We start from the raw sequence: 23,821 nt of genomic DNA on the forward strand, positions 1-23,821 counted from the left end.
CCCCCATATTTTTTTTTTTCACGATCGGGCAACGCCGGGCACCCTCCACTAGTATTCAATAAAGACAAGAGTGTCAAACCAACTTACTGCAGTATCTTTCATCATTTTTATTCACACAATCCTGATCTTCATCGCAAACCCAACTTTGTTGAATGCATGTACATTTGCTATCTCCACAGTTGAACATATTCTCTGGACATTGGCAGTTTGTTGCATTGAGCACTGAAAAAAAAAAATAAATAAATAAATAAAATAAATAAAATAAATAAATAAAAAAATCAATTTTATATTCAAAAGTTATTTTTCAAAAATAATCAAAATTTGGAGAAGGAAAATGAATAATAAAAGCCATGTTAAATAATTTTCCGTAGAATGCTCGACTGAGCTCCGATCTTAGATTCCTCCCAGTATGACATTCACAGCAAGAATTCATCTTATTACGGCAACTGAAAAGAACTTTAGCTTCTTACTCCATGTGTACGACATCAAACAGAATTTCCATGAACATTGATCTTTCCAAGAATTTCTCATCTGTGAAACAAATTATCATAAGACTGCTTCCCTGAAAGCTACAACATATTTATCTTCAAGTCTAATGTTAACAAATACTTATCATAAATATCGGTATTTGTGTAGAATACGGACCATATAGAAATTATATTTGGTTCATTCCATGCGAAATAAACAAAGAGTTAAACCATGTCTGACACGGATTTTTTTTTTTTTCAAATTTGCCACACTTATTATCTCCATGAAAGGAATCAAATTGCACCTGTTACACATCTGAAGGTCAAGGGTTTCTTGAGATATGACCTTGACATTTTACAAAAATGTGAATTTTTATGAAGTGACCAACTTTAAAAGACGATATATGTTGTTCATGGGCTTACAAACTTCCTGGATATATCATTAAAGAACTTGGATACAGATCTATTTTATCTGGGGATATTTTTTTTCAAGGTCAAATAAAAAAGTTGACTTTGACCTTTTACCAGAATTATTTCAAAAACGTTATCTTAATTTTTTGGAAATTTTGACAAAAGATTTTTCTATCTATGATAGTATATATTCCAAATTTCATGATGGGCATTCCACTAGAACTGCGTCTATAAGCGTTTTATAGAAGTGGGCAAAATTCAAAATGGCGGCATATAGTATCTGCTACTTCATATAAAAGCATTTTGATATTTTACGATATGCTCAAGTTTATATCTTTGTAAAGCTATTTTAATACTGATTAATATTTTCGTAAAGATCATGGTCACAAAATGAATAAAAATTATTTTTTTTTAATTCAAAATTTCCGTTGATGAAGCTGAATTTTTTTTTTTTTTTTGATGCAACACAGATTTTGTTATGGAAAAAGTGATATAAGAATTTTGAAAGGTGTTAAGGGTTAATTAAATTATAACATAAAACATGTCATCTCAATGGTGAACAAATTTTTTTCGATGATTGATATTCTAAATCTACAAAAAAAAAAAAACCAAAAAAGAAAAAAAACAAGTGAAGCATGCATGGTCCCGGTGAGTACACAGTGAACAAGGTATAAAACAAATGACTAAGTTAAGCATTTGCCCCCCCTCCTCCTATTTAACCCCAAAATGAACAGTGACGTTTTAGACCTTAACATATGTAAATTTGAGTTTTGCACCATGCAAAGAAAAGAAATGACCAAGTCCATCATTTGCCACCTCCATTTAGCCCCAAAAGTCCAAGGTAATTCAGCACCATACAAAACTGCTAAATAGACATGCACAGAAAATTTTGGACAAATATGGTGTTTTTATCAGCCCTAAAAGAGCCCCTGGGGCACACACAAGAATTATTGCAAAATATAGGCAAACAAAATTATATAGAAATCAATTAGTTACAACTTTTCAGAAAGTTTTATAAAATCCAAGGCATCAATTTTTTTTAATAAGCACAGAAGTGTCAATTTTAACCATTTTAACCCGAAAGGGATCCCTAGGGGGGCAACCGGAATTTTCCCAGAAAATCCGTTCTGTTACTTTTTTTACTCATATCATGTTTAATGTTTGTGCAAAATTTCCCAAAATTCCAAGGTTATTAAGAAAAGTGCGGACAGATGAACAGACGGACAAGGGTGAATTTACAGGTCCACCCTCCTTTTGCCGGAGGACTAAGAGAAAAAAAAAAAAAAAAAAAGAAAAGGCAATTTCTGTTTATGGTTTATTTTTTCAATGAAAAACAAAAATGAATGTTCTAAAAAATTCTTAACATGTCGAGTTTTATACAAATTCTGGTTGTGAAATCAAAATGATATTTTTCTAGAGATCAAACGGTTTTAGAACGACTTTCATATTTTTTTTCTTATCCAACACAGATTTTAATACAGAAAAAATGGTGGGCTAAAAAATTCTAAAAAGTGTGTTGAGATTTAATTAGGTTATCTATATATCTATAAAAGTGAACATATGTGTGTGGGTGTCTGTTCGTGTACATTTCCCTACGCAATAACTGTCAATTTTCAGTCTACAGACTCGAAATTTGATATGCCAGGGTAGTGAGATTTGGGAAAATCTTTGTAATCCGTTTTCGGCCAGAAATTTGGCTGTTAAGGGGTCAAAGTTCAACGATTTGACCTTTGAGAACTCTACAAAACTGCTCCGCCAATTTTGGGTCTAAACACTTGAAATTTTAGATATAGGTTCCTTGGACATGGATCTAACTTAACTTGGTTTGAGCCCAAAACAATAAATATTAGGTCATAATAGGGGTCAAAATTAAAAAAATTGACTGCTTTTTTTTTTTTTTTTTTTTGCTTAACGCCGGGCTGAAATTCTAGCAGTATTAAAAGAATAAACAACATTTGATGTTGATGGTAAACAGCTTCTTTGAAATGATAGTGATACACTATATTCACAAGAACTCAATCTGTGTTCATTAGGATAAATTTCAAAATGGAAAATAAAAAAAAAAGCTGTTTTACTGAAACATTTTTTCATAATAACGAACTTTAAAAGTATCGATTTAGATTTTTCTTTCAAAATCTTCATGCATTTTCATCTCGGTTTTTCCAAGTTTATAAGGTCTTCCAGTTCGAGTTATTGAATCAGCTGAGCTAAGAATATCAAAATATTTCAAAATTGATATATTTGGATGTGATGGATAATAGAAAGATAGAGATTGGTTGTAAAAATGTCAATTTGACATTCTCCATATCTGGATATTTTTCAAGTACACATCCTCACCACCAATCCGTTAATGGCTTCTAACTCTATATTGTTTATTTTTGTGATTGTCTTGATATTGTTTTTACTTCCACTTCTCTGAGAGACAGTAATGAAAGTATGTAATTTCTGTGTTCCTATAATCGAGAAGGAATTGCTAAAATTTATCTTCTAAGATGTTTGCTCCCTTTGTCCATTCTGAAGTTGAGGAATACATAAAAAATGTATTCCGGAAATATTTTTTCCTGTATAAAAATACAGCCGTCTTAGCGTCATGATTTGGTCATTATAGATCGCTGCAGGCTAGCTTTTGTTGCAAACCTTTTAACAATGACACCTAACCCATCACATGGTCCTTTCCCATGAGAAGTAGCAAAAAAGTGCCACTCTACATCAATACCAAAATCAAATTTATGGTTGCACAAATTTATTTAAGTTTCTAAAATTTTTATAGCTTCAAAAGAGAGTCGCCAACCTGATAAGTCCTGAACTGTCATCTAAGCTTCAGCCTTTGTCCCGTCGACGAAATGTTGCATCTCTCTGCCTGTTCAACAAGTACTTTAACGGTGAATGCTTTGACGAACTGCAAGCACTTGTACCCCCTCGACATAAATACCCCGACAAACCCGACAAGCAGCTAAATCCCACCCCTTCACAGTAGAGATCCCTAGATGTAAAAGAGCCTTCTACTCCAGTAGTTTTTTTTAAGTCAGTGATAACAAATAAATGTTTTCTCAAATGACATTGACTGCTGTGATTTCATTGTTTCGGTACCTTTTGGCATTTTACACAAACTGCTTAGAAAATTTTTACGATAACGCAATTCTTATTCTGCATAAGTACCTAATCATCAAAATCGGTTTAATGTTCGATTTACATACTGGCATGTGTTGGGCAGCTTTTAGTAATTGACTTCCAAACTAACCAATCTCTAGCCAGGTCTCTATCCCTCTGAAGTTCATTCATGTCACTTCCCCATATGTTTTTCTTAACCTTCCCCTGTGAACTGACCCTGCTGCCTCAACCATTCTACATCTACTAACCCCCAAACTCATCCATTCTTTCAAAGTGACCATATCAACAAAGTTTCCTTCTTTGCACACATCTCCCTATGCTATCCAGATTTAAGGTCATCAGATCTAAGCCTGTCTTTAATACTCACATTAAACATCCATTGTATCATTCTTATATCATTTCTCTCCATACAACGCATGTCCTCAACCTCCACTGGTCATGTTTTACTGTCATACATCAGACTGCATACAAAATTAAAACTTTTCTGAACTCATAACTTCAGTTGTGTAATTTTTTTTTTTAAATTTTACAATCAATATAAGTTTTAAATTGCTTTAAAATTAACATATTAGTGATGGAACGATTCCAATACAATTACTGATTCTGTATCAAATTTCCGATTCTGATACAATTACCGATTCCGATTCTTTATAGATCTCTTCATATTGCAATATAGAATTGTGATTTTTTCCAATCACCGTCAAAACGTGTTAAATGTGCATATATTTTCTCAAACGTAAAAATACTCTTGTACGGAGGTAATCTACTAGTTTTGGCTTTATTGGTAGTTTAAAAAATCAATAAATAATTATTTTATCATTACTACTAACTGTGGAAGATTTTGCTTTAAACAAAATCAAATAAAAAAGGCAATTAAAAGAATCGATTTTGGCATCGGAAAAAAAGACAAATTGTTCCGATACCTGAAAAATTTCCAATTTTCCCAATTACGATTAATTGTCTCACCACTAACAATTATATGTAATTATAGGAGCAACTAAACTCCTGAAAAAGAATTCCACAAACTACCTGGCAAATATACTCTGTAAACAAAGCGCAAGAAAGATTTAAACAATTTTACTTAAAATGGACGCTTAGGATTTTTGAAAAAGGTCACTCAGTTAGAATATCTGAACTAGCAGGTGAATGCTTGGCATTCGGTAGGATGCCCCATCTCCAACTTAAACAACTGATAAGAAATTTAAAAAAAAAAAAAAAAATCTATATTTAATCTTCCTCTGAGGTCATCAGAACTAAGCCTGTTTTTAATTACAAATTACAAATCCATCGTATCATTCACATTTCTTTCCTCTCCATGCAACGCATATCCTCAACCCTTATTCGCCAAATTTTACTTCCATACATTATCACACTGTACTCAAATGCCTTTCCTCTTGGTTGACAGCAGTGATGGGGCAGGTGACGGTGACTAAGTGGTTAACAACACAAACTGACAACCTAGGTGTAATTCAACTGTTCAACATCTAACCCCAAAACTCTCATTCATTCTGTCGATGTGACCATACCAACAAAGTCTCCTCTTTTGCACACATCTCCTTATACTTTCCAGATTTAATCTTTCTGAGGTCATCAAATCTAAGTCTATTTCTAATACTCACATTACACACCCATCGTATCATTCTCATATCATTTCTCTCTATGCAACACCTGTCCTCAACTCTTACTGCCCCGGTTTCACTTTTATACATTATCACACTGCATACACATGCCTGATAGACTAGTTGACAGCAGTAATGCTCTAGTAAAAATAAGTCCTTGCCAGTGAGAAGTCAATAGCAAGCGACCAAAAGAGGGATAAAGCACTGCAAATCTGGGGGAGACTTGTTACCCGGTTTCCAGGGAACACCATCGGTTATTGTCAGTGAGCAATCTCTGATGATGACCCGTGTGTGAACTATTAAATGAATAATAACTAAAATTACAGGGGGGGGGGGAGACAAAAAAAAAAACCCCAAAAAAACAACTTGCAATAAATACAAAATTTACAACAAATGCTTTAAAGTCAGGATTTAAAAACAAATTGAAAAACATTAAAAATGAAATTTAAAAAAAAAAAGTTTCCCCCAATATATATATATATATATATATATATATACATACATACCCCGTTCATATAAATAGATAAAAACTTATTAAATAGAAAAAGCATCTTTATTTCAAGTGGAATAGAAAAACCAAAGAAAAAAAAATGGCAATATCCCAAGAAGCAATTCTTCCAATAACCTATTTCTATTCTTCGTTGATATATCGAACATCTATGCATACACCCACATCAACTGAAGAAGATAGGAATATCATCTCAGATGCTTTTCTGCGTGATAAGAATTTCAGTTAAACCAACTGCAATTACGTTTCTGAATTTTTGAGATGGGGATTGATTATTCAAATTATTTGGATTCTTCCGACTACTGCAAGAACCTGTGGTGTAGAGGATAAAGCACTTAGTTGTAAAGTGACACTCTTCTGGAGGTTTTAGGTTCAATCTTCAGGCGGGTGACAATCAAAATACAATTACAAATTACCCAGAACTTCTACCTGGTCATGGCTGACAGACCGAAAGCATGCTAGCCCCGTGGATTAAATAAAAGGTTCTGATTGAATTTCTGTGCAGATTTCAAAGTCTGACAAGAAATATCTGAAGTTATAACCACTAAAACGTAGTAAAAAAAGCTGAGTATGCAGGGTCCCTCTCCATGAGGGGAATAATTTATTTTCACCATGACTAATGTTTGTGCAAAATATTTAAAAATTCAAAGAGTGGTTATTAAGAGAAGCATGAACAAATGAATGGACGAACAATTTTAGGGCAATTTTACCCCTATGGAGGCAACCAGAGTTATCCTGGAAAATCTGTTCTGGCAAAAATTTATGTTTGTGCAAAATTTCAAAATAATCCAAGGCATGGTTATTGAAAAAAGTGCGGGTAAACAAACAGACAAACGGGAGTGAATTACTAGATCCGATCCCTCCTTTGTCAGGAGACCAAATAACACTCAAGATGAAAATAGTAGTTTGAATAATCCAAATGATACCAATAGCAATTATTTGCTAGCAAACCGCCCGGCATTGCCCGGTCATAAAATATGTTCAAATATGAAATTCATACAGATTTCATGTTTATTATTATAGAACCAATTCACTATTGATTATTATATTGTACCCAATTTATAGTAGTGATTTCAAAAGTAAAAAAAAATAAAAATATGACTTGAGTGTCATTTGTTAGAATAGAAACGAAAACATTTAGCGCTCCAATGTTATTCAGGTCTGACTCCCTAATATACCAAGTTTTGAGTCTAGACCAAAAATTGACAGAGTAGTTTGATAGAGACCATTTCACACACACAAGATCATTTTTATATATAGACATGCTGAAACATAACATCTGTCTAAACGTTTTCGAAATTAAAAATTATTGCACCAAACATACAATTTCCATTTAATTTGATCCGTGTATCACATTAAATGGAAAATTTTCTATACTATTGTTATTCTTAATTGTGTAACTGGTTTAAAAAAAATATATTGCCCTTACAGCAAAAAAAAAAGTTTAATAGAATTATACAGATCAAATAAAAAAAAAAAAATCATTGCACCTCGTTCGTGTGATTTAACTCCATTAGATTATTTTTTTTTTTATGTAAAGCCCTATGTCCACGCTGATAAACTTGAAAGATAAAATTTGATGTATTATTGCTGAAATACAGCCTAATGCGGAGTTTACGAAAATTGAACCTCTAGATTACATCATATGCATGGCCTTCGGGACAAGATCAAAGTGTAGTATCTGTTCCGGCAGATACTGCAAGCTATGACTAGCAAAGACCAGATGTGGGGGCAACCCCACATGCCTGACCTTTAACCAGCTCCCATTTCCCACCTCTCGGGAGCTGGTCCCCTTTTTCCCTTCCCCCTCCCTTCACTCCTCACATTAAAAATCGGCCTTGTGCCTAATTTGCTCAGTGGGGGAGCAAATAAATACCATCTGTTCTTCAGATGCTGCAGGCTATGACTAGCTATGACTAGCAAAGACCAGATGTGGGGGCAACCCCACATGCCTGACCTTTAACCAGCTCCCATTTCCAACCTCTCGGGAGCTGGTCCCCTTTTCCCCTTCCCCCTCCCTTCACTCCTCACATTAAAAATCGGCCTTGTGCCTAATTTGCTCAGTGGGGGAGCAAATAAATACCATCTGTTCTTCAGATGCTGCACTTCTATTTCTTGTTCTCTTTCGGTGGAGGAGAAATCCTTCACGACTGAGACAATTTCTATTTTTGTACCTTTTCTCCACGTTAAAAAACGACCCTGGTGTCTAACTCTGTCCCGTGGGGAGGCATTGTAAATAGGTACATCATATGCATGGGCCAAAGGGGTCATATAGCTGAAGTTGTATTTAAATTAAAAATCTTGAAAATTAAACTTTAGAATAAATTATATATTTTTATAATAAAAAATATTTTACTGCGATTTATTTATCTTTTTTTTATAAAGGAGTCACCACTTATCAAGGCCCGGAGGCCACTCAAGGTTAAGGGTTAATGAGTGTACAGTAGTCAATGGGACAATATCATAGTAATTGTCAGTAGCAGAAAATTGGATTACTTAAGAGGATGGCTCATCAAGAACTTGTTTATGTTGGACTTGAAGACAACCATATTGTAGTCAGTTGGAAAGCAGGAAAACGGAGCAGAATTCAACAGGTGTACAGTTCTAAGAAAGAAGCTTTGTTCATGGAATCTACGTTTAGGTTTAGGCACACATAAAGAGTGGGGGGAATTATTGGTAGTGGTTTTAGCTAGACGAGTGTTTTTCGTGAAAGTCAGGCCAGTGGGGACCATAGATTGAAGCTCAGATCAGCATTTGCCATGAAAAAACATGATAAAGCAGAGACAGGCTCACAACGTCTCTATGGGAAAGAGGTTGCAGGAAAGAAAAACTAGGCTAAAAAGTCTATTTTGAACTCTGTCAAGGCAGGATAAGCTGCTTCTAGCAGCTTATCTTGCCTTGATGCGGTAACAGTTCTCCATCCTTGGATGTACTTAGCTCTTAAATAGGTATAGAATTGCATTAGCAGTGAAATATCTACTGGAGCGGTAGAACCACCCCATCATTTTTTATCTAAAGTTTGCTGCCTCTAAAAAATAAAAAAAAAAATTCTTTAGAACTGGTTTCCAAAATATATTACTCTTTGAAATCTTGTAAAAATTTAAGATCAACTCTAAAACAAAAAAACAAGTTTAGCTTTATATTTGTAGATTCACTATTAAACCAATTTACTGCTAGGGTAGGTTATGCACACTATATTTAATTCAATTTAATTTTATGCAAAAGAGATCACAATGATTGGAATTTTAAATTCCATGCAGATTCCTGAATTAAATGAAAATAACGGACTTGTTGACTGTCAAACATAATGCAGCTCAATCTTTTCTCTCCCCCCCCCTTTTTTTTCTCTTTCTGAACTAGTGTTGGGACGATTAATCGAAATCGGAAAAATAGGAACTTTTTGAGGTATCGGAATCAGCAAATTTTGTGCCTATTTTCTGATACCAAAAACACTATTAGCTACAACCACTATATACATTTCCCCCCACTCTATCTGTGCCTAAATCTAAACAAAAATTCCATGAACACAGTTTCTTTCCCAGAACTGCCCGCCTATGGAACACTGTTCCACTGACCTGCTTCCCAGTTGAATACAACATAATAGCCCTCAAATCCAATGTAAACAAGTTCTTGTTGAGCCGTCCCCATAAACAATGAAATTCTACCCAATTTACACAAGTGATTACTACACCACCACCTTACATTCATTAACCCTTATCCTCGAATGGCCTTCGGGCCTTGATAAGTGGTGACTCCCAAGTAAAAAATAAATAAATAAATAAAAAAAGTACTTTTGTTTCATTTTTATCCTCGTTTAAAAGTTATTTTTCCATTACTTCTGTTAAATGATAAAATGATAAATATTTATTGATTCTGAACTAGCAATAAAACTAAAATCTATAGATAACCCACCTGTTTTTTCTTACCTTTCTGAAAATATATGCACATATTACATGGGTAGTTACGCTAATTCGACCCCCCCCCACCAAAAAAAAAAGGTAAAAGAAAAAATCTATAGATATATATTTAGAAATTTAAAAAGAATCAGAATCGGTAATTGTATCGGAATCAGGGAAAAAATTGGAATTGTCCCGCCACTATTCTCAACATTAAATTCAGAAAATGAATTCCTGACCCCAAATGCCAATTAGATTCTTTCTTTTATGGATTTAAATCCGGTGCATGCAAACCAACTCAATTCGCATAAGCACACCTCTGGACTCTCTGTCCCAAATGTTTAAACAGACCCTGTGATGAGGATGCACAGAAAAGCTCAAGAATTGTATGTCAGTGTCTTAGTCAGGCCTACCTACAGCAAAAAGGAGTTCGTCCAAGAGCTATGAAAACCTGATACCAGAATTATTCAGAGTGTAACTGAGGTTGCTTTGGTAACATGTCATGTTTAGTTGAATCGATGGAGGTATTCAAGTTCAAATTGACAAAATTGTTCGGGATCATGTTGGAACGAATCGACAGAGGTGTTTGGGTTGTGTGGGCGAAATTTTTTTGAACCATGCCAGAAAATGTGAACGGAATATATCGTTTGGTTTCCGTTTATTATCCATTATTGTCTTGAGGTTGTCAGTCGCGCTGCCGTGTGTGATAATTTTCTTTTTGTGTGTGTCTTCATCAATGGGGTAATGTTTGCCTCCTCATTCACAACCAATGATTTCATTTTCAAATTGCTGGCCAGGCAAAGACAAACCGTTCTATGGCAAAGATGAAGCAGATCAGAACCACCACCACCACCCATTAATCTGGGTTCAGGATGTTTATGTGTGCTACAGGTTTGATTTCAGTTGTACATGATGACATGTGTTGGACGGCTTTTAAAAATTGACTTCCCAATTAACCTACCTGGCCAGATATTTATCGTGTTTTTTTTTCTCTCTCAAGTCCAGCCTTATCGCTTTTTCTCCAATGTTTTCCTTGATCTTCAACTGTGAACTAAAATTGCTACCTCAACTGTTCTACAGCAAAAAAAAACAACAAAAAAACAAAAAACAAAACAAAAATAGAATAACTAACAATGTACTCATACTATCAAAATTTTCCTCTGAGGTCATTAGATCTAAGCCTGACTTAAAGATTCACATCACACATCCATTACATAGCGTTTTTTTTTTTTTAGTTAAAGCATGTCTCAAGCCTCAACTGGCTCGGTTTCATTTCCATACATCATCGCATTGGTTACATATGTCCGATGGACTCTTCCCTTAATTGACAATGGTAATGCTATGTTGGTTAGTAATGACAGAGGAAGAGATTCGTGCAAAGGATTCGATAATTGTTCAGAGAAAGGATTGTAACGGATGTTGATAGTTGGAATTACGTTTGGTCGTTTTGTTTTACAATATATCAAACCTTTTTTTTTTTTTTAAACTATTTAATACCGAATCCAGTAATTTTGGAAAAAGAGCTTTTATACCTCAAGTTCTTTAGATCTTCGTATATTTATTTATGGTGTTTGATTTTGTTTTGTAGAAAAAAAAAATAGTTTTTAATTTTGCAGAATATGAATAAGTTTCTGCAAAGAGAAAGGTAAGGGAGGGGAACAATGACGTCAATGTTTGGCACACTTTTTCATCAAGAAGCCAATATCTTCAGACAGCCTGATCTGGTAGCACCAGATGTCTTAAGAGGTATTACCACTCCCGGGGCCAAAGTGGACCTGGGAGCAATGGTAACCAAGACGCAACTCCACATTCCACACCACTGGATGTCTTCCAAGGTCATACTAAGACCTTGGATTTATTATTTGTTTAAGTTTGTGAGAAGTGTTCAGGCTGCAGTTGAATAAGGATCTTATTAGTTTGCTTCTGATGGGTTGGTTGGTTGTTTTTGTATTACGGCATATCAACCCTTTTCAGGCCATCCAATACCGAATCCAAAGATTTTGAAGAAAATTTTTTTAACAGAATATATTTGTTGTTTTCACGTCGGTTTCTATTTAACCCATAGTTGGGACCCTAACAGGTACTACCACTCCGAGTCAGAGTGGACCTGGGAGCAATGGTAATTAAAGGGTGGCTCCACACTCTCCAAAGCCCACAAGCTGGGGCCTCACCACTGGATATAGTTTAAGGTCATATCCAGGACCCCCATTGAGGGACTTTTACCCTCTGCAGAGAGGCAGTCGGCGTATTCTAATGCCCCACTGACAGGGCCGCTTCTGATGGAAGACCACATGTTCATCTGCTCGGTCGACAATCACTGCACCCAATGCAGTTTCAATGGTCTTCTCTTTTGTCTTCTCTATTGGTCGTGTCATCTCTCACATTGGTGATTGTCGAGGAGGCTGCACACAGGTTCACAAGTATAAAAAAAAACTGACACATTCCGCAAGTATAAGTTGCACTATGTGTGCATGCGATATCATCGACCCTCTACATGCTAAGGTCCACAACTGCATAATCGCCGGCAAAGTCAGTGTCCATCAGCTCATTTTGATCTGCTCCGAGCCACAACCTGTAGTCAACTGTGTCAGACTCAAAACCATCTTCAACTGTCCCAAACCAAAGACTGTCCATAAACTGTTCTTGTCATAAACGGTTGTAAAATTCATTGCCACTCCTAAAACTATACTGATCAATGTTGTGTTTATTTTATCGTCACATATTGATTAACAATCCTATTTTAGATTTTTAAATAACCAAAAGTTAAGTATTGTTGAACCTAGTCAGTACTAAAATGGGTGAACATTTGGGAATACCAGGTGCTGTATGTGCTCTTCGCTTATCTCTGCATTGTTTCCAGTAATCCTGAACGTTTCCTTGCCCCTAGAATCAAGCAGTGCCAACTCAGCAGAGGGAGTTAGTGCTAAAGATTGCATAACTCTTGCTTCACAATTCAGCATGGATCATCCCTTGACGATGATCAGAGGGCCCTCATAGTTCCGCCGAACAAACAGTTTATTTTATTATTGGAATCCTTTGAGATGAGTAATTTGTATATTTATTTATTTGCGGACTGTTATCCTCATTTTCATAGTTGTTTCACTACGTTTCATCTAACTATTCCTCTGTCCTTCATCGCGGTTAACCACCTGACAAAGGCAGAGGAATAGTTGGTCGAAACAATAACAACTATAAAGATGAGGATAACAGTTCACAAATAAATAAGCATGAGTCTGTAAGAAAGAAAGTGCGAAAAGAAAACTTGTCAATCACCAAAAGAACTTGCATGGCATGATGGGATCTCCAACCTAGAATTACAAAACTCATGGCCACTCCTAAAACTGCCCATAAACTAACTATATCTACCTTTACGTCCTGATAACTTTATAAACAATCCTATTTTAGCTCCCTTTGGGTTCCTTTGTGAATAACTTTCTCTATCCTTATTCTGCTGATAAAAAAAAAAAAGTTTATCTCCCTAACGATTGGGGTGGTGGTGACGTCGATAGGATCACACCGATATTTTCTGAACAAGAAATACTCCCGGGTCTTCAACCATTAACTGACATTTTTCAGTGCCACAACGACGTTTACTTCAATTGCTTTGCCAGGGATTGAACCGACAACCTCTAAATAGAATTCCTTATAAAATATCTTTATCAACTTGGGATGTGCTGAGCAAGACAATCTAGGATGATTTATTGGTATGCTAACATGTCGGATCTCATTCCAGAATATTGGCAAGGGGAAGGCAGAGCTAGGTGTTCGTCATTATCTCCAGTGACGGGAAAAAAGACGGAATAATTTGAAACATTGAAGATGAGGAAAACAATCTTTAAGTAACGAAAATAAAAAAAATGACATTGTTGGAATATTGTCAAATAGAATTAATTTGGTAATTAACTATCGGCACAATCTATAATTGCACAACATCTTTGATTCAAAAATAGGAATTGACGACGTGGTTAAATTATTATTAGTCTAAGATGATGTAAATTGATACTGTCTATTTAAAAAAAAAAAAAAAATGAAAATAAAGAACGAAAGAGGAAAAACGAAAATGAACGAAAGAAGAAAAAAAAAAACGAAAAAGAACGAAAGAAAAAGAACGAAAGAAGAAAAAAAAAACGGAAAAGAACGAAAGAAGAAAAAAACCCGAAAAAGAACGAAAGAAGAAAAAAACCCGAAAAAGGACGAAAGAGGGGAAAAAACAAAAAAGGACGAAAGAGGGGAAAAAACAAAAAAGGACGAAAGAGGAAAGAAAAGAACAAAAGAGGAAAGAAAAGAACAAAAGAGGAACGAAACAAAAACCGAAAAGAGGAACGAAACAAAAACCGAAAAGAGGAACGAAACAAAAACCGAAAAGAGGAACGAAACAAAAACCGAAAAGAGGAACGAAACAAAAACCGAAAAGAGGAACGAAACAAAAACCGAAAAGAGGAACGAAACAAAAACCGAAAAGAGGAACGAAACAAAAACCGAAAAGAGGAACGAAACAAAAACCGAAAAAAAAAAACAACAAAAGAAAAACCGAAAAAAAAAAAAAACAAAAGAAAAACCGAAAAAAAACAAAAACAAAAGAAAAACCGAAAAAAAACAAAAACAAAAGAAAAACCGAAAAAAAAAAGAACAAAAGAAAAACCGAAAAAAAAAAAAAAAACAACGAAAGAAAAACCGAAAAAAAAAAAGAACGAAAGAAAAACCGAAAGGAAAAAAAGAACGAAAGGAAAAAAAGAACGAAAGAAAAACCGAAAGGAAAAAAAAGAACGAAAGAAAAACCGAAAGGAAAAAAAAGAACGAAAGAAAAACCGAAAGGAAAAAAAAGAACGAAAGAAAAACCGAAAGGAAAAAAAGAACGAAAGAAAAACCGAAAGGAAAAAAAGAACGAAAGAAAAACCGAAAGGAAAAAAAGAACGAAAGAAAAACCGAAAGGAAAAAAAGAACGAAAGAAAAACCGAAAGGAAAAAAAGAACGAAAGAAAAACCGAAAGGAAAAAAAGAACGAAAGAAAAACCGAAAGGAAAAAAAGAACGAAAGAAAAACCGAAAGGAAAAAAAGAACGAAAGAAAAACCGAAAGGAAAAAAAGAACGAAAGAAAAACCGAAAGGAAAAAAAGAACGAAAGAAAAACCGAAAGGAAAAAAAGAACGAAAGAAAAACCGAAAGGAAAAAAAGAACGAAAGAAAAACCGAAAGGAAAAAAAGAACGAAAGAAAAACCGAAAGGAAAAAAAGAACGAAAGAAAAACCGAAAGGAAAAAAAGAACGAAAGAAAAACCGAAAGGAAAAAAAGAACGAAAGAAAAACCGAAAGGAAAAAAAGAACGAAAGAAAAACCGAAAGGAAAAAAAGAACGAAAGAAAAACCGAAAGGAAAAAAGAACGAAAGAAAAACCGAAAGGAAAAAAAGAACGAAAGGAAAAAAAGAACGAAAGGAAAAAAAGAACGAAAGGAAAAAAAGAACGAAAGGAAAAAAAGAACGAAAGGAAAAAAAGAACGAAAGGAAAAAAAGAACGAAAGAAAAAAAAGAACGAAAGAAAAAAAAGAACGAAAGAAAAAAAAGAACGAAAGAAAAAAAAGAACGAAAGAAAAACCGAAAGGAAAAAAAGAACGAAAGAAAAACCGAAAGGAAAAAAAGAACGAAAGAAAAACCGAAAGGAAAAAAAGAACGAAAGAAAAACCGAAAGGGAAAAGAACGAAAGAAAAACCGAAAGGGAAAAAAGAACGAAAGAAAAACCGAAAGGGAAAAAAGAACGAAAGAAAAACCGAAAGGGAAAAAAGAACGAAAGAAAAACCGAAAGGGAAAAAAGAACGAAAGAAAAACCGAAAGGGAAAAAAGAACGAAAGAAAAACCGAAAGGGAAAAAAGAACGAAAGAAAAACCGAAAGGAAAAAAAGAACGAAAGAAAAACCGAAAGGAAAAAAAGAACGAAAGAAAAACCGAAAGGAAAAAAAGAACGAAAGAAAAACGAAAGGGAAAAGAACGAAAGAAAAACCGAAAGGAAAAAAAGAACGAAAGAAAAACCGAAAGGAAAAAAAGAACGAAAGAAAAACCGAAAGGAAAAAAGAACGAAAGAAAAACCGAAAGGAAAAAAGAACGAAAGAAAAACCGAAAGGAAAAAAAGAACGAAAGAAAAACCGAAAGGAAAAAAAGAACGAAAGAAAAACCGAAAGGAAAAAAAGAACGAAAGAAAAACCGAAAGGGAAAAGAACGAAAGAAAAACCGAAAGGGAAAAGAACGAAAGAAAAACCGAAAGGAAAAAAAGAACGAAAGAAAAACCGAAAGGAAAAAAAGAACGAAAGAAAAACCGAAAAAAAAAAAAGAACGAAAGAAAAACCGAAAGGGAAAAGAACGAAAGAAAAACCGAAAGGGAAAAGAACGAAAGAAAAAGAGAAAGGGAAAAGAACGAAAGAAAAAGAGAAAGGGAAAAGAACGAAAAAAAAAAAAAACGAAAGAATGAAAAAAGAAAAAATACTTTTATACAAAATGAAATAACCTTTAATAGAATCTGCTACGGGCGAGAATGAGGTTTTATTAAATTCCTCTTATCTGTTATATACGTTATTTCCTAGATAACATTTACGGACACAGCTGCAATAATATATTTCTTTGTTGTATTTACGGAAATTCCATTTTAGACCTTTCTTTGATGATAGAAAATAAACAGACTGTAGCAGGTTTTCCTGTCTTTTGATCTCGAACATGCTAAGAGTTAAATTATGCCAAACAAGTGTGAGATTGTAGTCCACCAAGATTTAGCATGTCGCTGATAGTCTATTTATAGAAATGGTATACATCTAAGATCGAGAAGACAAAAACTCTAATTAATTTGGCAAAATGCCACAATTCGTCCACGCATGGAGTCATGTTGCCGCATACGGACTGGTGCATCTACCACTAGTTTCTCCCTCTAAGACACGCTCAAAAAAAAAAAAAAAAAAAAAAAAAAAAAGTCTCAAATCTATTATGTCCCGTACGATCAGCCAAGCACCAATTTCTGTCACATCGACGCAATGTTGTTTTACAAGCACTTTAATAGAAAGTGTCCTGATGAACTTCTAGCACTTATGTCCTCCCCGACGTACAGACCAACAAGACAAGCAGCAAAATCCCACCTCTTCATTACTGAGGTCCCTAGATGCCGGAAAGCCTTATTTTCCGATAGTTTATTCACTGACTGCTAGACTTTAGAATTCTCTCCATAAATGTGAAAAGATATCCCACTGCTCAACTCCCCATAATCTCCTGTTAAGCCCAAGTGGCAACACGCCTTTTTTGAGGGTGAAAAAAAAAATGTGTGATTATAGTAGAAAGCATTGTTCTTTTTTGATTCCTGAAAGAATAAGATCGTATATAAAAACAAAAATATTCCACCTGTTTTCAAAAACTCTTCCAACTACATACTGAAGTGCTAGACAATGACCATACAGGAAAGCTTGGTTAAGGTCCACAGGTGATCGGCCTTTGACGGTAAAATGGCGATTGGTTAGTCATCGCATGACCCCCCCCCCCTCCGCCCCAATTTGTAAAACATTCGTAGCAGACACTCGTGTACGTACAGCAACTACTAAAAATTTCCTTTATCATCTACCTGTAAATTACAATCAGTAAAGTTTCTTTTCTAGAACTGCTTGTTTGTGGAACAATACTGTGGGGCTGCTTCCCAGTTCACTATAACATGGCTGTTTTCAGGTCTAATGGGTACACGTTTCTGTTGAGCAGTCCTGTAAACAAATACTATCCAAGTTCCACCATTATCAATAATCACGATGTTGTCTCACCGGCCACCTGACACTCATTAATCTTTATCCTCGAGTGATCTTCAGGCCTTGATAAGCGATGACATCCCAAGTAAAAGAACAAAAAAAAACTTGCTCAAGGCCGCCATTATGAGGAATGTAGAGAAGGCCAAGGAAGAAGATAGTTCAACCCCGACCAAGGTGCAACATCAAAGAATGCAAAACAAAATTGGACGTCTGTATTAAACAGAATAATTGCTCTATTTTTACTTTTAGTCAGCATTAAATGCATCACTAAGGTTTTCTTATGCCCTTGTTATATTTTCACTTTCTTATGAGTGCATGAATATTTATGTCGCTGCCGTGTATTTGTTTGTCTTTAAACTCACCTTGACGCCGATGTTCGATGTTTATTCAAAAAAAATTAAAGTGATGGTCACAGGTTACTTGTATGTGCCAGACAGAGAGAGGGGAAAAGACAGAGACGGAGACAGAGAGGGGGGGGGAAGATAGACAGAGAGGGGGGGGGAAGATAGACAGAGAGGGGGGGGGAAGATAGACAGAGAGGGGGGGGAAGATAGACAGAGAGGGGGGGGAAGATAGACAGAGAGGGGGGGAAGATAGACAGAGAGGGGGGGGAAGATAGACAGAGAGGGGGGGAAGATAGACAGAGAGGGGGGGAAGATAGACAGAGAGGGGGGGAAGATAGACAGAGAGGGGGGGAAGATAGACAGAGAGGGGGGGAAGATAGACAGAGAGGGGGGGGAAGATAGACAGAGAGGGGGGGGAAGATAGACAGAGGGGGGGAAGATAGACAGAGAGGGGGGGAAGATAGACAGAGAGGGGGGGAAGATAGACAGAGAGGGGGGGAAGATAGACAGAGAGGGGGGGGAAGATAGACAGAGAGGGGGGGGGAAGATAGACAGAGAGGGGGGGGAAGATAGACAGAGAGGGGGGGGAAGATAGACAGAGAGGGGGGGGAAGATAGACAGAGAGGGGGGGGAAGATAGACAGAGAGGGGGGGAAGATAGACAGAGAGGGGGGGGAAGATAGACAGAGAGGGGGGGGAAGATAGACAGAGAGAGATACAGGTAGCTCCTTGTTACAACTGACTACACTGTGTGCGCTTTTATCGTTCCTCATCCATATACGGACAACATCCAGACACGTCTTTTGTGATTCAAGTTTTATCAGCCAAAAAGAGAAAAACCCCACATCACATGTTTCTGTTGACTTTTGTTATGGGGTCAAACTTTTCTTTTCAAACATCGTCTCCGTTGTGTAACATCGGGTGAGGTATGAGTAAAATAGCAACTTGCATTTAATTAATTGTACACAATAGATCCTTTAGAAGAGATTTTTATGCTTTCTCATTAAATAACTTAAAAAGGGTTGATATGCTACAAAATTAATTATTTAAATAGACAGACTCATACTAACAGCATAAATTAATAATTAGCCTGATTTGTAACTTCGCTGGAAAAACGTTTACATCATTCCATTACACAAGAAATTATCATACTCTTAATGCAATCCTCTACCTGTATAAGATGCAGATACGTTCTAAGATGGAGTATTTCTGGTGCCACATCTGGAGGAGTGCTGTTCAAAACATTCTTTCCTGCTTTGAGAGTTTATTTTAGCATAAAATTAACTTCCAAATCTAGTGGGAGGTGTTCTGTTGCTATTTTCATAGACCGTGTTCGATTGAGCTCCAATCCTGGCCTTGATGACTCATTGGTAAAAAAAAAAAAAAATTTTTTTAATTTATTTTGGTCCAAATATTTTTTGCGGAGTTGAGTATTGGAGATTTTTACTTTTATTATATTGGTTGATATATAGAGCATTTGGATTTGAGGAACAAATTCAATTTTGGTTTTTAGCTGGTAAAACTAGCTGCTAAGGAGTCAAAATTGAAAAAAAAAAAAACAAAAAAAAAACTTTGAAACTTGGCAGGAGTAAGTCGACTAAACGTGTTACTTCTACACATGAGCAAATATACATTCATACCTTTAACAACCTTTTTCAAGTCTTTACATGCGTACGGACTTAGCTGAGATAGTAACGAATAAAGCTGAATAGCTACACGTTTTGGTTTCGATTTTAGCTGATGGCACTCAAGTCATTTTTTTTTTTTAACTTTTGAAATCACTACTATACACTCATGAGAAAAAAAAGGGGGGGCCAAATGTGAAAAAAAAAAGGAAAAAATCGATTTTGATATTTTTCCATGAATTTTTGTTAATTTTAACTGAAAATTTCTATTTTGCAGACCATTATTATTATTATAGCATATAATAAGTGGAAAAATTAATTCTTAAAATGGTGAGACCGCATCTTGGCAAGGATATAAAAAACCAAATTGCAGGATTAAGGCAGTCCAAAATGACTTACAAGCAGATTTTTGATATTTTAAGAAAAGAAACTGAAAACATCTCCTTCTGCAGTGAAGCGAACTGGTTAAAAGGTTCGAAGTCGAAAACTTGGTAAAAGGGAAATCTGGATCTGGTCGCCTTAGATCATTCAATTTGAAGGACGACCACAGGCTTAAATTAACTGTTTTAAAGGATTGAAAGAAAACTTACATTGACCATAGCAAAGAATTCAAAACAGGGGCTAGAAATTCTCTTTCTAGATATACAATATCTAGACGAATGAAAGAAATTGGATTTTCTTCTGAAAGGTCTGCAAATAAGCCATTTTTATCTAAGAAGAACATCAATGATAGAAAGAGATTTTTCTTGTGTTATGGCAAGAAAGATACAGATTGGTTCAGGAATGTTTTCTGGTAAGATGGATCAAGATTTTGCCGATGGTATTACGTTCCACAAACAGACTGTTCTTGGAAAGAAACTCTGCTAATAGAGATTCTGTTTAGTTTTTTGTACATAGAGGATGAAAGCAAAAATTCATTACAGTGATTGTACCTATTTACAATGCCTCCCCACGGGACAGAGTTAGACACCAGGGTCGTTTTTTAACGTGGAGAAAAGGTACAAAAATAAAAATTGTCTCAGTCGTGAAGGATTTCTCCTCCACTGAAAGAGAACGAGAAATGGAATTGTCGCATCTGAAGAACAGATACTACACTTTGAGGTATTTATTTGCTCCTCCACTGAGCAAATTAGGCATAAGGCCGATTTTTAAAGTGAGGGGGAAATGGGGACCAACTCCCCGGGGAGTAGGGGAGCTGGATAGTGACAATTGGTATGAAGGGTTGCCCCTACATTGACCAAGGTCAGGTATGTGGGGTTTCCCCCACATCTGGTCTTTGCTTGCAGTATCTGCCGGAACAGATGGTATTTATTTGCTCCCCCACCGAGCAAATTAGGCACAAGGCCGATTTTTAATGTGAGGAGTGAAGGGAGGGGGAAGGAAAAAAGGGGACCAGCTCCCGAGAGGTGGGAAATGGGAGCTGGTTAAAGGTCAGGCATGTGGGGTTGCCCCCACATCTGGTCTTTGCTAGTCATAGCTAGTCCTAGCTAGTCATAGTTTGCAGTATCTGCCGGAACAGATGGTATTTATTTGCTCCCCCACCGAGCAAATTAGGCACAAGGCCGATTTTTAATGTGAGGAGTGAAGGGGAAATGGGGACCAACTCCCCGGGGAGTAGGGGAGTTGGATAGTGACAATTGGTATGAAGGATTGCCCCTACATTGACCAAGGTCTTATATGTGAGGTTGCCCACACATATGGTCTTTGCTTGCAGTATCTGCCGGAACAGATGGTATTTATTTGCTCCCCCACCGAGCAAATTAGGCACAAGGCCGATTTTTAATGTGAGGAGTGAAGGGAGGGGGAAGGGGAAAAGGGGACCAGCTCCCGAGAGGTGGGAAATGGGAGCTGGTTAAAGGTCAGACATGTGGGGTTGCCCCCACATCTGGTCTTTGTTAGTCATAGCCTGCAGCATCTGCCGGAACAGATGGTATTTATTTGCTCCCCCACCGAGCAAATTAGGCACAAGGCCGATTTTTAATGTGAGGAGTGAAGGGGAAATGGGGACCAACTCCCCGGGGAGTAGGGGAGCTGGATAGTGACAATTGGTATGAAGGGTTGCCCCTACATTGACCAAGGTCTTATATGTGGAGTTGCCCCCACATATGGTCTTTGCTTGCAGTATCTGCCGGAACAGATGGTATTTATTTGCTCCCCCACAGAGCAAATTAGGCACAAGGCCGTTTTTAATGTGAGGTAAAAACCAGCTCCCCTAAAAGTAGGCAAAAAGGGGGCACTCTGGTTACCAAAAATAATAATTGTCCCAGTATAGAGGGTTTCCCCTCCATTGACTGGTACAAATCATCTTAAGTGCAGTATCTGCCGGAACAGATACTACACTTTGATCTTGGCCAAAGGGCCAATTTGTAATGTAATTCAGCAGCAGCACTAAACATTACAGTGATTGTAGCTAGACGTGTTTTTGCCATGAATACTTTATCGTTATTTTCATGGTAGGTGCTCGACTGAACTCCAATCTGCCCCCCTCCCAGTGAGCACAGAAAAGGACTAGTAAAATCTTCTGCGAGAAAGTGGTTGCAGAAAAGAGTGCATATTCCACTAGATTTCGAAAAAGATTTTGTACTCTGAAGACAGAGTACTCTAAGTGGCATCTCCGCAGATGTGGCAAGAGTACTCATCTAGGACGTATTATACAGGCATAAGATTGCATCAGCAGTAGTAGAATGATTCAGCAATTTTTCTAGAGACCTTAACAGAACTGATGTAAATCTTCAATTTTAGATCTGGGGGTGAACATCGGTCCTAAAAACTTATCAAAAGAAAGGGGTCGCCTATGAAAATAAATAAATAAACGGGGGGGGGGAGAATAAACGGGAAAAAAACGGAAAAAAATAAATGGAAAAACAAAAAAAAAAATAAAATAAACGAAAAAAATTAAAAACGAAAAGAAATTTTACTTTCCTTGAACCATCGAACTTATCTTTCAGCAACTAAAAATTAAATCACCACAGTAACTTTTGAGACATTTTTCAATTAGTGATGACCAAGAAGCAATTCTCAAGTTAATACGCATAGTATAAATATCAGCATGGTCACGACAAATAAAAAATGATCATAATTCGAGCAAAACCTGGAAGTTTTTAGCATCTAAGATTTGTTCTTTTTCTTTGGCAAACTACAAAGCACACAAAAACTTATTTTGAGATTTCTATTTTCATGAGATTTTCTTAAATTCTTCAGATAAGAAATCTTCTTTGATCTGAATGAATGAGATTTAGCTTTACACAAAGATTTATGGTCTTCGTTGGAATCGTAGCGGACTGGAGATGGCGAGATCAGATTTCGGAAAACCGTGCGGTGGCATTCGTTTGAAACGTCTGGATCAGAGGAGAGAAAAAAAAAGCTGAACATTTCTTGCATAAATTACCAGCGGCAATGAAAATAATTTTACTTGAATTAACAATTTTGACCCCCACAACTTCCCCATATACTAATTTGGTCTATGGTGATCACAAGCAAATGGAGATTAGAATTTTAGGTCATTTTGCAGTAGAGATAACAAAAAAATGAGTTTATATAAAAAAAAAAAAAAAAAATGTTCCCAAAGGCAATATAAGTTATTCTTCTACCTATTTGGATATGTTTTTCATGGTTTAATTTATTTTAAAGCGTTTATTTACTTCGAAAAAGCAATGTTAAGTGCTCAAGTTAGAATGAAAAAAAAAATGGCTGACACGAGACTCATCTGTGTGGAGTCTCGATAATTGGTAAAAAAATAAATAAATAAATAAACTGGTAGAAACTCACCCAATACGTGTCAACAAACCATTTATTAGTAGGTAGGTTTTTACTAGTATTTTGTTTAATTTTCAATAGTTGAACGATTATCAAGGGTCTCCATGCAGGGAAAGGGGTATAACAGCCATCATTATTTTCCATTCTAACCGAACAGAGCAAGCACACAAATTCTTTCAAACCAAAAAACGCTTTAAAATAAGTTACAACACAAGTTTATCCATGTAGGTAGAAGAGTAACTTATGCCTTTGGTAACACTTATCTGTTACCTATTTATCTGTCGACGTTTCACTAAGCTGCCCTACCAGTCAGCATTTATGACTT

The 23,821-nt window shown here is 36.0% G+C and overlaps 1 protein-coding gene across 1 annotated transcript in view; it reads right to left on the minus strand.

Moving 5' to 3' along the window:
- The window catches only part of LOC145252500 (low-density lipoprotein receptor-related protein 4-like), a 265,250-nt gene that overhangs the window by 169,276 nt on the left and 72,153 nt on the right, over nucleotides 1–23,821 (minus strand). Inside the window, exon 2 of the mRNA XM_080111996.1 lies at nucleotides 88–222. Coding sequence (XP_079968122.1) covers nucleotides 88–222 — 135 coding nt within the window. The remainder of the gene's footprint in view (nucleotides 1–87; nucleotides 223–23,821) is intronic.

This window comes from Euprymna scolopes, chromosome 29 (genome assembly GCF_053919585.1).
Source record: "Euprymna scolopes isolate OS-2025 chromosome 29, ASM5391958v1, whole genome shotgun sequence".
NCBI classification, from domain to species: Eukaryota; Metazoa; Mollusca; class Cephalopoda; order Sepiida; family Sepiolidae; genus Euprymna; species Euprymna scolopes.